This window comes from Ambystoma mexicanum, chromosome 8 (genome assembly GCF_040938575.1).
Source record: "Ambystoma mexicanum isolate Mex_15411 chromosome 8, UKY_AmexF1_1, whole genome shotgun sequence".
NCBI lineage: Eukaryota > Metazoa > Chordata > Amphibia > Caudata > Ambystomatidae > Ambystoma > Ambystoma mexicanum.
This window is the reverse complement of record NC_090929.1, coordinates 34612399-34625096: the sequence shown is the minus strand read 5'-3', so window position 1 is coordinate 34625096 and position 12698 is coordinate 34612399. Positions and strand designations below refer to the sequence as shown.

General features: G+C 46.1%; 1 protein-coding gene across 2 annotated transcripts in view; it reads left to right on the top strand.

Moving 5' to 3' along the window:
• CRAT (carnitine O-acetyltransferase) overlaps positions 1–12698 on the top strand; it is a 362964-nt gene that overhangs the window by 88473 nt on the left and 261793 nt on the right. For both annotated transcript variants that reach the window (XM_069609217.1, XM_069609218.1), the window contains exon 3: positions 4312–4430. In XM_069609217.1, coding sequence (XP_069465318.1) covers positions 4312–4430 — 119 coding nt within the window. The remainder of the gene's footprint in view (positions 1–4311; positions 4431–12698) is intronic.

Genomic DNA, 12698 nt, shown 5'->3' with positions numbered 1-12698 from the left:
CTGTTCAATTCAATGGGTTTCTTTGATATCAACTTATTATGCCCGGCGACTTGTTCCTAAAATACTTTCGTTTTGTGTCGCCCTTGTGAGATAATCGGAGGGAAAGGAAACCCAACCTCCGCTCTGAACAAATGGTTTTTCTCACAAATGACTACACCATAGTTTTCCTCTCAGAAGCTAGTTCCATTTAATTATAGGGTACCAATCATGTGGTAAAAAGCCCATAAGGGTCCTTATGGGCTTTTCTCCCACATGATTGGTATCTTATAATTAAACAGAAGTAGCATCTGTGTTGAAAATAAGTGTGGCGCAGTCGTTTGTGAGAAACCAACCATTTGTTCTATTTAAAGGCTTTAACCCAATATTATTCCACTCCTGAATCTCACTTGTGATTCAACAGGGGCTCCTTTCCCCAACAATTCCACAATTTATCACAGTTCACCTATTCTTCGTATCGGAGACTTTCGAATGTACACATTTTGGTTAGCTCTGTGCGTGACCACACAGACACCTTGGGCTTTCTGGGGTCGTGCACCTGCACTCTTTAATTCACTTGTCTTTTCAAGTCATCAAATAGCCTCCTGGCTGAAACAATACTGGTTTCCTTTTGGCTGAGGCAATGCTTGTTTAATCGTGGTTCTTTTCCTTACCACATGGGTCCCAAACCCCTCTAACTTTTTTATTAATTTGTGTCCCAGACCTCTTCTACAAGATCCACAATGCCCTTCTCCCTCTGAACAATAGTGTACTGTATGTATTACCAAATGTTCATAACCTTGTGACTTCAACAGAGGTTCCTTCCCCATAATTCTTACAATTCCTGTTTCACTTTCATTTGTTTCCATCTTCTCCTGGCTTTATTTCACTCACTTTACTATTTTGCTCCCACTTCGCCGGCTCCCCTGGGCAGCATCTTTTCCTTCACACTGATGCTTTCGGGAGACTTGCCTGGCAACATTGTTTTTCACTTGTGCCACTCACGCTTTATTTCTTTGTGTTGCTCACATGCGTTCAACCTTCTTGTTTCACACGCGCACCGGGTTCCCCTTCACATCAGAAACTCACTGGTTGCCACGCGTACTTATGCACTGTTAGCTCCTCTGACGCTTGGGCCCTTCTCATGCCCAGGGAAATGAGCACTCCTCTCTCGAGCGCCAACATGACTAGGCACACCAGGCTCCTTGGAGACATGGCTCCCTCATAACACTATAACCCTCGTGACACCACGGGACAGTGTCTGGGAGTCCCGTTCTCCGTCTGCACTGGCTGCTCTGTTCCTTTCTGCCTGGCTTCCTGCTCCCACAGCTTGCTCTGCTTGCCCACTGCTTCTTGGCAAAACTGGCTTGGAACTGAGAAGGGATCCCCTGTTGGATTTAGCCATGCAGCCTCCCTCCTGCTCTCCCAATTGCTTCTGCCTCTGTTCTCTCAGCAGCCTCCTCTTATGCACCTGGGTTGTATTAAGGGGCTGCAGGTGTGTGGTCAGGGTGGGGTTGGCTTGACCTTCAATATCCCAATTATAAGGCCATGCCTGTCCTTTAGTCCTGAAAAGACAGCCAAGTGGAATCGGGTGTGAATGGTGGGTCTAAAATGCCTGATCCTGACTCCATTCATGGGACAACCTAATGGTAGTGAATGGCAGTCTTTGCTCTGTTCTCAAGATGTTTCTTACAGGTAATCCTCACTACTCTGTTGCCTCTTCTTCTTCCCAGTATTAGTTGTAAATGCAGAGGGGGTAACGGGATAGGACCTATAGTAGCCCATGAAAGCGGAGGGAATGTTGGTTAGGGGGTGTTGGAAAAAGGGGGATACCATGTCTCACCTTCCGGCTCCTCCTCCCCAATCCCTGAGGATCCCCGGGGAGTAGGTAGGGAAATAAAACCTCAAGCTTTTCAAATTTTAAATGCCCTGAAACACCCCCTTATTTGTGTGGGCAAGGGCATCTCCGGAGTCAATGTAATGTTTCTACCCAGAGACCTCCCTCTTGTTATTGGTGCATTTGGATGTGAGACTGCACCAGCTGTGCCCACAAACTCTAGAATGCAGAGGAAAGTGCTGCCATCTTTTACGTGGCACAATACTCGTTCAACACTGGATTATATTTTTGTTTCTCCTGATTTGTTTGAGGATGGAATGGGATTGGAGATAACTTATTCCAATCTAAGTGATAACTCTGGTGGTGGGCGATATCCCGGGAATGTTTGTAGGAGTGTCTAGTGCCCCAGGAATCATTACTGAGATAGACCCGCACATTTGTGCTGTAAATTGGTCCCCTCGGATTGCACAGGACCGTATTGCAGGTCTACTTATAAATGATGATGAGGTTTTAACCCTCCAGGGGGTCGTGGGGTTTGGTGAAAGAGTTGCTGCTACCTGGGTGCACTTGTACCAGCATCTCATTTGGAACGGGGATCTAGAACTCTGGGTCATATTCATGTATTTGATCTCGAAGTCGAGGCACACAAAAAGATGATGAGGGCCTTGATTAAAAACATTATTCTGGAAAAATCGGATAGGGTGTAGAAAGAAAGAAGGGAGGAAAAGTAGGGGGGGCAAGACCATGGAGGGATTTGAAAACAAGACCGAGGAACTTGAATTTGAGCTGGGAGTGAAAAGAGAGCCAACCTAGAGAGTTGAGAGGAGGGGAGATGGAATCAAGAGGTGAGAGAAGGCAAAGGGAGCGGATGGCAGAGTGGTAGATGGATTTAAAAGGGGAGAGATGAGGAGGGGAGTCCAAGGAGAAGGGAGAAACAGTAGAAGAGTTTGGAGAAGATGAGGGAGGTAATTAAAAGTTTAGTGGCGTGAAAGGTAAGGAGGGGTCGAATTTTACAAATGTTGTAGAGGTGAAAGCGACAGGATTTAGCAGTGAGAGAAATGTGGTGAGATAGAGAGAGGTGACGGTCGATATGGAGACCAAGGTTATGGGCATGGGGAGAGAAGGACAGCTGTGAGGGGGAAAAGAGAATCAAAGGGGGAGGGGAGGGAGGAGGAACAGTGTTAGCAGGGAAGAAAAGGAGTTCAGCTTTATCAGCATTCAGAGTAAGAAAGTGTGAGGACATCCAGGATTTAATAGCAGAAAGGCAAGAAGAGAGTTTATCATGAATGTCAGGAGAGAAGGAGAGGAAAAGCTGGGTGTCATCCACGTAGAAATGGTGCCATATACCAAAAGAGGAGATAATAGGAGCTAAGAATGAGGTGCAGAGAGAGAAAAGAAAGGGGCCGAGGACAGAATCTTGGGGAACGCTGTGGTTGAGGGGGAAAGTGGGGAAAGAGGAGCCACGCCAGGACACTGAAAGGGTGCGGTTAGAAAGATAAGAGGAGAGCCCATTAAGAATGTTGTCCTTGAAGCCAAAAGGGTGACTCACCCTCTGGTTTGTCACAACGGTTTTGACTGTGGGAAGTTTGCCACAGCAGTCTCCACTCTACCTGGTTTGTATGTGGAACGTTTGCCACAGCAGTCTCTCTACCTGGTGTGTATGTGGGACGTTTGCCACAGGAGTCTTCACCTGTACAAGGTTTGTATGGGGGACGGTTGCCACAGCAGCCTTCCCTCTACCTGATTTGTAGAAGCGCAGTGTGTCACAGTGGTCTTAGCTGTAGCTGGTTTGTATGAGGGAAGTTTACCACATTCGCCTTCACCATACCTGGTTTGTATGTAGGAAGTTTGCCACATCAGTCCTCACTCTACCTGGTTTGTATGTGTTAAGTCTTAGCTGTACCTCGTTTGTAGTAGGGATGTTTGCCACAGCCGTCTTCACCTGTACCGGGTTTGTATGTGGGTGTTTTAGCTGTACCTGGTTTGTATGTGGGAAGTCTTAGCTGTATTTGGTTTGTATGAAGGACCACAGCCGTCTTCACCTGTACCTGCTTTGTATGTGGGATGTTTGTCTCACTCATCTAGGCCTTTCCTGGGCAGTCTTTGAGTGACACTTGCACTTTGTATTTGTCTGGGGGATGCTTGCAATGTGGCTCTCTGTACTATCCCGCATTGTTTAATAGCGAAGGTATTCACATTGTGTGTTCCCTTCTCCGTCAGCTTGTGTGCCTGAATAATTATCGCTTCACACAAGATATCCATCAGGATGTACAGATCCTCCAACAAGTGTATTTATTTTGATGACTTATTGGGGCTCAGTGACCTGGAGAGTGGTGTCAATTTACTTGATGTATAAGCACCTTTACAAATGCACAATAAATAAATAAATATCCAAGTTTTTAGGAGATGAGAGACACAGAAGGAATTAATCACAGGTGCACAATGGGAACACCACTGTATCCATACCCTGTTCCTGACCATACTTCTTCCTTCCCCAGCTCTCCGAATGGTGGCTACAAACTGCATACCTGGAATATCGCATGCCCGTTGTGGTTCATTCCAACCCTGGGGTGGTTTTACCAAAGCAGGATTTCCACGACCGCCAAGGACAGCTCCGGTAAGCACCAAGTTAGTGTGTCTTGTGCCAATGCCTTTTTTTAAATGTGGCAACTATCAGTATTTCAATGCGATGGCCCTTCTAAACTGAGCCACTTTCTATTAGCTTGACGTAACCCTCTCTTGCCTGCTCTTGTCCTCGCAGGCATGTGCTAGGCATGGATGCGTCTTGAGCAGGACCACCTTAAGTTCAGAAAAACTCTCAAGACCTTTCTCTTTACCTCTTCCTTCTCCTCCTCTCTTCCCTGCTAATCATACAGTAGTGTGACTGATGTGCAGGGCCCTTATGTATCCTCGGGGCCCTGACCACCCAACATCTCTCATCCCAGCTGCTGTCTATTTACTGCACTTACTTTAGGATCACCCTCCCCACGGGAGGTTGCACTTACCTGTCTCTCTTATTAGCACTTCACCCCGAGCACTTCTCCATAAGCACCACTGCACCTATCCCTTACCCCCGTCCCTTAAGCACTTGCACGTTCTGAACACTCACAAGGCATAGTAGGTTTGTCACCCCTCCATATTATTCTCATTATTTGTTTGCACTGTTTATTCAATTATTCACTTATTTACCTTGGTTGTAAGTTTTGTCCCCATTGCCCTTTCCCCACCCTGTTGCCCTGTGGGCGCCTTGAAACAGTTGTTGCTAATTGTATAAGCGCCTAAAAACTGTCCAATAAATAAATATAATGGATTTCACCCTGTGCAGGTCACCTAAGAAATAAAGGCGAAAAATATGCAAGAATACTTTTAGAGAAGGCCTATGTTGAGTTAACACATCTCAAGTTGAAGTTTTGATTGTGTGAAGCATGATATTTGTGATTGTAAGAAATAAGTCATGAGGTTTGTGATGGAAATGTGGGTCTACTTTCCTTCAGCATCCAGTTTAAAATGGCAGAACCCACATTTCACTGACTCCCCCTAGGACATGAACCTCACTCTTTACACTGATATCTGTTCTCTTCCTCGTCCATGATATACCGTGCCGAGTAGCGTTTGTGGACACAGGCACTGTGAGGAGTCAGAAATGAGAGCGGGTCACAAGGAGGTCCTGTTTTAACAGGGAGAGATTTATTGAAGGAAAATGGGTTGGAAAAATACCTCTCTTGCCCTATGCTAAGGAGGGTTTCCCTGCCTCTGAACTAAAACGAAGGATCTGTCTGTGTCAGGAAGTTGATAACTAAAACTCTCCTTATGTCCAAAACGTCCTAACCTGACCCTCACACTATAAACACAAAAGGTGCATGGAAATGTACCTGACTTAATATTGGCATAAAGTGTTCAAAACCAAAAGTATCAAAATTGATTCCAACAAAAATGTTCTCCAAGGTAAAGTTCCTTGGACCCAGAGGTTGGCCCACTTCCCCTGGATTCTTGATAGGATGGCAAAGTGTTTCTTGGAAATAAGTTTCTTTGTCAAGATTGACAACATTCTTGTTAAAACAATACGTTCTGTAGCAGTCATTCTGCAGTGTTTCCTTTGTAGCTTAACAGATCACTTGGTTTACTCCCCTGCCAGGAAGCTTCATATAATTTTAGCTGCATTGTGTACTCGTTTGCCAGGACTACTTTTGTGGTTTTCTGAAACACCTGGTATACTCTCCTGCCAGGCATCATTATTCAGCTCAGTTCTTTGGCTTTACCACTATAGCACATTCCATGAGGACTTGATATCATTTGCTCAATTCAAACTTCTTCCTCACATTGGCATTTCATGTACTTGATTGGAATTCCTCTTTAGGGTTTGCCTTGTCTGCATTTAAATGTTCTTATTATTGGGATTTGCCTTTATGCTTTGTCTTGTCTGTATTCAAATATTATTCTTATTGGATAACAATTCCCCCGCACTGGCATCTCATACAAATATATTTGTTCGGGGTTTGCATATTGTTCAAGTACTTGGAAGCGTGCTTGTTGGAACGTTCCGGACCCCCTCCACCCCCAACTGCTTTGGGCAGACTCACTGGTTGTGTCCAGCATCTCTGATTCCGCTCGCACCTTGGCTGTACAGCCCCTGCAGCCGCTTTCCACTTCATAGTGTACATGCGCTTCCCCAGCGTCCTACGCAGCTCTGTGGTCCTACACCAGCTGTCTTACTCAGTGCGGACTGGAGACCGTTGTTTCTGTGAATGCCTTACTTGCCAGGAGCTCCTACTGGGCTCCCTGCATCTCCACAGCTCTCCTTGTTCGCATGCAGCTTCTCTCTCCTTGTTCTGGCGGCTTTCCAGCGTTCCAGGTTCGTGAGATTCGGCATGAGGTTTAACGTCCTTTCCTGCACTCCTCCTTCCAACCGTGCAGTTGGCATTTTTAAATGTGCTGCGTACAGAGGGATTGGGAAAAACAACTAGTCTGCATGTTGTACATCAAGATCCTGTCATTTTGCACAAACTCCCCTGTCCTCCTCCTCGTCTCAGTACTTGAGCGGTTATGGGATCTGGAGTCAATGGATGTCGCAGGTCTTTTAGCTATTAGATGGCTTTTCTAAGAGGTTTCACATAGTAAAAAACAAAAGGTTCCGTTTGTGAATTGTGGATGTTTGGGTTGCAGAATAGCAATAGGCCATTAAGAACTCTGGTAGTGAAGGATCCTCCTCTTGGGAAAAGGGGGGGAATACCACGTTTGATCCAATGAAGTCAAAGCGTCTCCCTGGTCGTTGTCTCCTCCCATGTGATCCTACATCATTGACGGCCAGGGCCAGGATCAGGTGCCGACTGCCGTCCCCTGGCCTCACGGGAGGAGGTCACCGCCTGGGAATCCATTATGACTCCACTTGATTAATCAGAGGACCCAGTTGGGTGTTTCATGGCTCTGTTTTAAAGCACTCTGGAACAAATCTGTACTCCAAGCCCATGTGACTAAACACAAAACCAGCGGCAGTTTTTCATCTAATCTCCCCACAGCTGCTCCACATTTGTGCACATGCTCGTATCTAGTGGTGTATGAAGACCTCCGCGCTGTTTGTCCATAGTCCGGCTTCATGATGGCTCTCTCATGACGGGCATGGATAGCTTGCTCCTGCAGTTTGCAGGGATGAGATGTTGCAAATACTGAACCCTTTACAATTGCCTGCAATGTATAACACATGTCAAGGTTTTTGGTTGGGATTCGGCCCATTACCCCACCCCCCACAACCCTCCCATTTTCACTCTCTTTGGATTTTTCATGCAGGCGCTATTGCTGTTCCACGGGCGGAGCACTGTGATTAAGACTCGAGCAGAGAAGGCATTTGAGAAATAGTGCCATATTGAGAGGTACACTAGCTTTCAAGTGACCCCTCACTTACAAAGCTGATCGCTCCTCGCAACAAGGTAATGGATGAGGATTTTCCAAAAGATTCATGTTTTCTTTTAGTTTATCTTTTTTTCAGATAAGCACATTAGTTTTGTGTTGCTTTTTACAATTATTTATCGGTATATTTTTTTTTTCACTCCCTTATTAGGTGTCCGGTCATCATTTCGACTACAAAATGATCAAATGCAATACGTTCGAATCAAAAGGACCGAAAAAAAGACTGAATGCCTTTTTTTTAAAAATGTATTTTTATATTTTTTTAGGTTTTGGTATAGGTAAAATGTGTGGTTTTTGGCCAAAAAACCAAGGTTTAGGGGGCCCCAAAAAAAAACAAAAAAAAGTGCTTTCGATTTATTTTTTTAATTTTTTTGGTCCTTTTGAAGTATTGCATTCCGAAACTTTTTATTCAAATCTTTAACTATAAACTATAAACTATAACTATAAGCTTAATTTGTTTTGGTGTAAAATAGGCCAAACTATTAGGTTGCACCCTTCTCTATTCAGTGGCCGCGCTTCAAACACTCCAGCATTAATTGGACCCTGAACAGATTCAGGTATACAATATTGCCATCCTTCGTTTAGTCGCCAGTTCATATGATATGACTGGAAAGTTAACGTTCCAGGATTGGATAAATGGTGTACATATAAAGGTTGGGCTTTGAGCAAATGTAGGGTTCCATTTTGAGAGCCGCTAAAATGTTGCCCCAATTGTGAGGAAGTTGCTATTACAGCGAGAAGAAATCTTTTGAGTCCAATGACCGAATATGTGGTGGCAACAAGTTATCTGGTTGTTTAGCTACCATGTGTAAGCCATTTCAGGAAATGGAAAATGTATGTGAAGGAGCTATTGAAGGAAAATGGGAGATGGAATTGGGGATAAGTATACGCAAGCTACAATGGCGCAGCTGACAGAAAAGGGATGATACCCCATATATTGGGAGTAAACCAACATACAATGTATTGTATGGTCCTGGAGGAAAGCTCAGGGCAAATGCTTTTTGTCTTGAAAGCAAGACAACGCAGATGGTCACGGGTTAGAATTCTGGTCCCGCGCTTAGAGGCTGGTCTCCAACATGTGGTTTGACAAAGAAAGGTCAATTTTTGTTTTCCTCTTAATTGTCTTACCCAAAATCGGCCATTACCGACACATCACACTTTGCTAAATTCAGTGTGGCAACTTGTAGAGTAACGTGGACGTGCACAGGACAAAGGCTTTGGAAAGCGGAGTGAGATGAAGGTCATGTAAAGGGAAATTACTTGGAAAAATGAAGGATTGGCAAACCAGTAGCAATGGGATAGGGCTAGAAAGATGTAAACAAATGTTCTTACTGTTTGTTTCAGCGTTAGAATCCCCACGGTCAGGAGCTGGTCAATCGGAAAGTAAAACACCCGTGCACACTAAAAGCTTGGGAGGAAAAGATGTTTCGAACAATGTTTGCAGATAACTTCTGATGACCAAAATAAGAGAGTGTTTGCAATAAATTGGGTGATATTTCAAAAGATACAAGGGGCAAAATGAGGATGAATTATGAAAATAAAATATAAACTGCGTCAGGACACATCTGCTTCATGATGCACCAAGAGAACAAAGAAACACTCACCTCTGACCAACGAGCACCAGAGAAGAATGGTCATGAAATCCAAGATGGCGGCCTGTGGTTCTAACCTTCCTCACCATGTGCTGAGAGGTCCAAAAAAGAATGTTGGGAAATGAGGTGTTCAAGAGCAATAGATGAGACACCAATGAGAGAGCAGGTCCTGGGAACCCCCCCCCCCCCCCCCCCCCACGCCCTGTCAAACGGGGGAAATCAGGAAGCAAGAGAATGGGAAATAAACAGCAGAGGGGAGAGAAGCTTTGGAGACCTGGAAGAGACGTCCCTGAGTTGGTGGGTACTGAAGCATGGAGAGAAGGCCCAAAGCGTGCTGTGAGCAGGAGGCGCTGTACCAGAGAATTCACTTTGATGGCAGGGGGTGGGGTTGGGGGAGGAGAGCAAGATCACTGATGGCTCAAAGGGGACTCCAAATCTTTGAGGCGATTTTAGGCGATTTTATTGATTTCTTTGGCAGGGCTATGGCCGTCCCTCATTCCTTTTTGTTCAGACTGTGTTTTCCACCCACTCGAACCTAGGCATCCCTAGCCCTGAGTTAGTATATATAGTCTAATGTCTATATTGCTTGTGAGAAACCTGATGGTATCCTCACTCCTACTCCCCCCTGGGTCCTCTTCTAATGTGGCCAGGGAAAGGCCATCGCTTTTGGATCCTGACCCTGGGGGTGGAGAAGCGAGGAAGGGTCACCTGGGTGGTGGGTCCTTGGGGGCTGGGAGCGGAGTGCCCACAGGAGACACATGGAACCCCTCATTTCACCACATGTGACACCTGACAATATTGGGATGAGGAAGAGGCAACTAAGAGTAAAGAACACTACACCATTTCACCACTCTAGCACTGGGACGAGGAAGATGCCGGCAAAGTACTGTGAGGGTCAGGCATTTCCCTTTAATTATAGCCCGCCAAGCCCAATTGAGAATCCACACCTACAACCTGTCAAGTGACTGTAGGTGTATAAAGGGAGAGCAAGGGACCAGCAGGGGGGGCAACAGGGTATCGTTGTAGGAGAGACTAGCAGGGTACCATTTTCATGAGGAGGCAGCCATGGTGGGACCTGAGGAGGAACCAGGACGCCGGCCGACAACCAAGACTACCTGTGGAGCCCAAGTCGAGTTGGCCGATTCGGCTGCCACAGGTATGAGAGCCTCCGTGTGAGAGAACGAGCAGCTGGAGCTGCAAGCGTGCAGGACATAAGGGAGAATGCCGCCCACGTCCCAGCAGAGGCAGCAGAGTTGCTAGCATGTGCAAGACTGCACACGGCGTGCAAGCAGGGTTCACAGAGGCCGGCCCGCTAACTTAAGAAGCAGGAGCCGCCAGGAAGGAACACCATGGACCGGTGAGTGTTGGGGAAAGCCACTCAAAGCTGGGGCGCTCCTAGCAGGCTGCGCATAAGTAACAAACTGAATGAAACCTTGAAATTAAGCATATTGAATACTGAATGGAATAAAAATGTATGGGCAAAGCAAATAGCAGATGACGGCCAAATGGAAAGTGCCCATGTGACAGCAACCTACGGAAAACAGCGCAAGGATGAAAGGGTGCCATAGAAGGGTGGGCATGAAGGGTGCCACCAGAAAGTGAACTTTATTGAATGGATGCCGTGCGCCAGGGCCAAAGACTGGCAAGAAGTGTGTGACACATTGTGGCAAAGCCAAGAGGCTAACTAGGAAAAGACAGAAGAGTGTAAAACTGCCCATAAAGCCAAGAGGCCGACAAAGAGGAACTAAGTGAATGTGACTCTGAACACAGGGACAAGTACAGAAGAACCTGTGTGGGCTGAAGAGCCAAGGGTTCCTGGTTGCGCAACCAGTGATGGGTGGACCTCGTGGTCTGATAACTGCGCCTAGTCCAGTGAGCCCTAAAGTGTGAAAACCAAAGACCTTGTGAAACAAGCTAAGGAGAAGCCGTGTGAGCAAACTGATGATGCAATCCAGAACGAGAGTCAGGTTGACCTAGAGTTGTGTTGAACCTTTTGAAAAGACTAAAACAAGTAAAAGTGGCTGAGTTAAAGTCTTGGGGAACGGAACCCTGAGACTTGAGGAACTGCGAATGTTGTCTTGAGAACGAAGTCTCAAGACCCTTTTTTCATTTGAACTGTGTTGCATTGAAATTGATGATGGGAACCCCAAGAATTGTGTGGAACTATATTGCCTTGAACTTGGAAAGGTAATCTTGAGACCTTATGGAACTTCCTTGAGCTTGGAGAAGGGAAGCTGAAAAAGAAGCTAAGAGCTGGAAGAAGCTCCGAACTTCTTGTTAATCACCATTTTGTTTATTATTGACATCCCTACACACTGTTTAGCTTTAGTTGTGAGGGCAAGGATAGGTTTTGGACATGGATGGACTTTTAAGTTGAACTCTTTGACTCCCTTTACTCATTTCCGTTCAGGTAGGGAAATCCCACCTTAGCATAGGACACGCTAGGTCTTCTACCACCCTGACATTTGAGTCAATACGTTATTTCTGTTTGAACTTTGAATCTGTTGTCTGTGTCTTGCTTCATGATGCCTTCACACTCTACACTACTGCTTGTGTTTGTAATTATCAGAGGTTTGGGAATGTGCTTTCCACACACTCTATCTGACTGTCTCCTTCCTCTCGGCCCAGATGTCCTCTGTCTCGGGATCTTATCCTCCCCTCCCTATTTTCTTGCATCCAACTCCATCCACATTCTCTCCTTCTCCCTGTGTCTTCCTCCACTGACCCTCCAATGCCTTCCACTCCTTCTACCTGCCTCCACGCTTCAATGTTAGCTCTCGCTCCTCCACTCTAATACACCCTCTTCTATCCCAAGACCAATAATACTATTCCACCCCACCTTCTAGTCAACCACTCTCCTTCCGCTCTTACTAGCATGATCACTCTCTACACTCCCTCTTACACTGTTCCTACTAGCCTTGCACGCACACTCGCCGCTCAGTACCACTTGCTCTCACTCATCAATATCTTCACTTTTCAAGCCGTCACCTCCAGGCTCCAATGCACCTTCTTTCTTCCAGATGCTTTTCTGGACTGCTACCTCTCCCTCCTGACTTCAGCTGAACAACTAACACCTTCCTGTTTCCTCTCTCACCCTACCACTCAGATTGGTTTACTGTGCCTGTCCACTCTGGCCCTGTCTTTCCCATCCAGGAGGTGTTCTAATCGCAAAGGTCGCAAAGAACTGGTTAAGCCCTGCCCCGTTCCTCCTTTACTGGTGCTCTCTCCCCACTTTGGCTCTGCTGCTCAAAGTCCTGCAAAGGGGATTACTTGGGGTGCTAATGGGTTGCCGTCCTACTGGTGGTCTTCTAGCGATCAGTCCTGTGTGAGCTGTGGGTTCACTTGGCCCTGTTGCGGTTGTGGTTTTGCTTACCCCCTTCTGGAGTCAT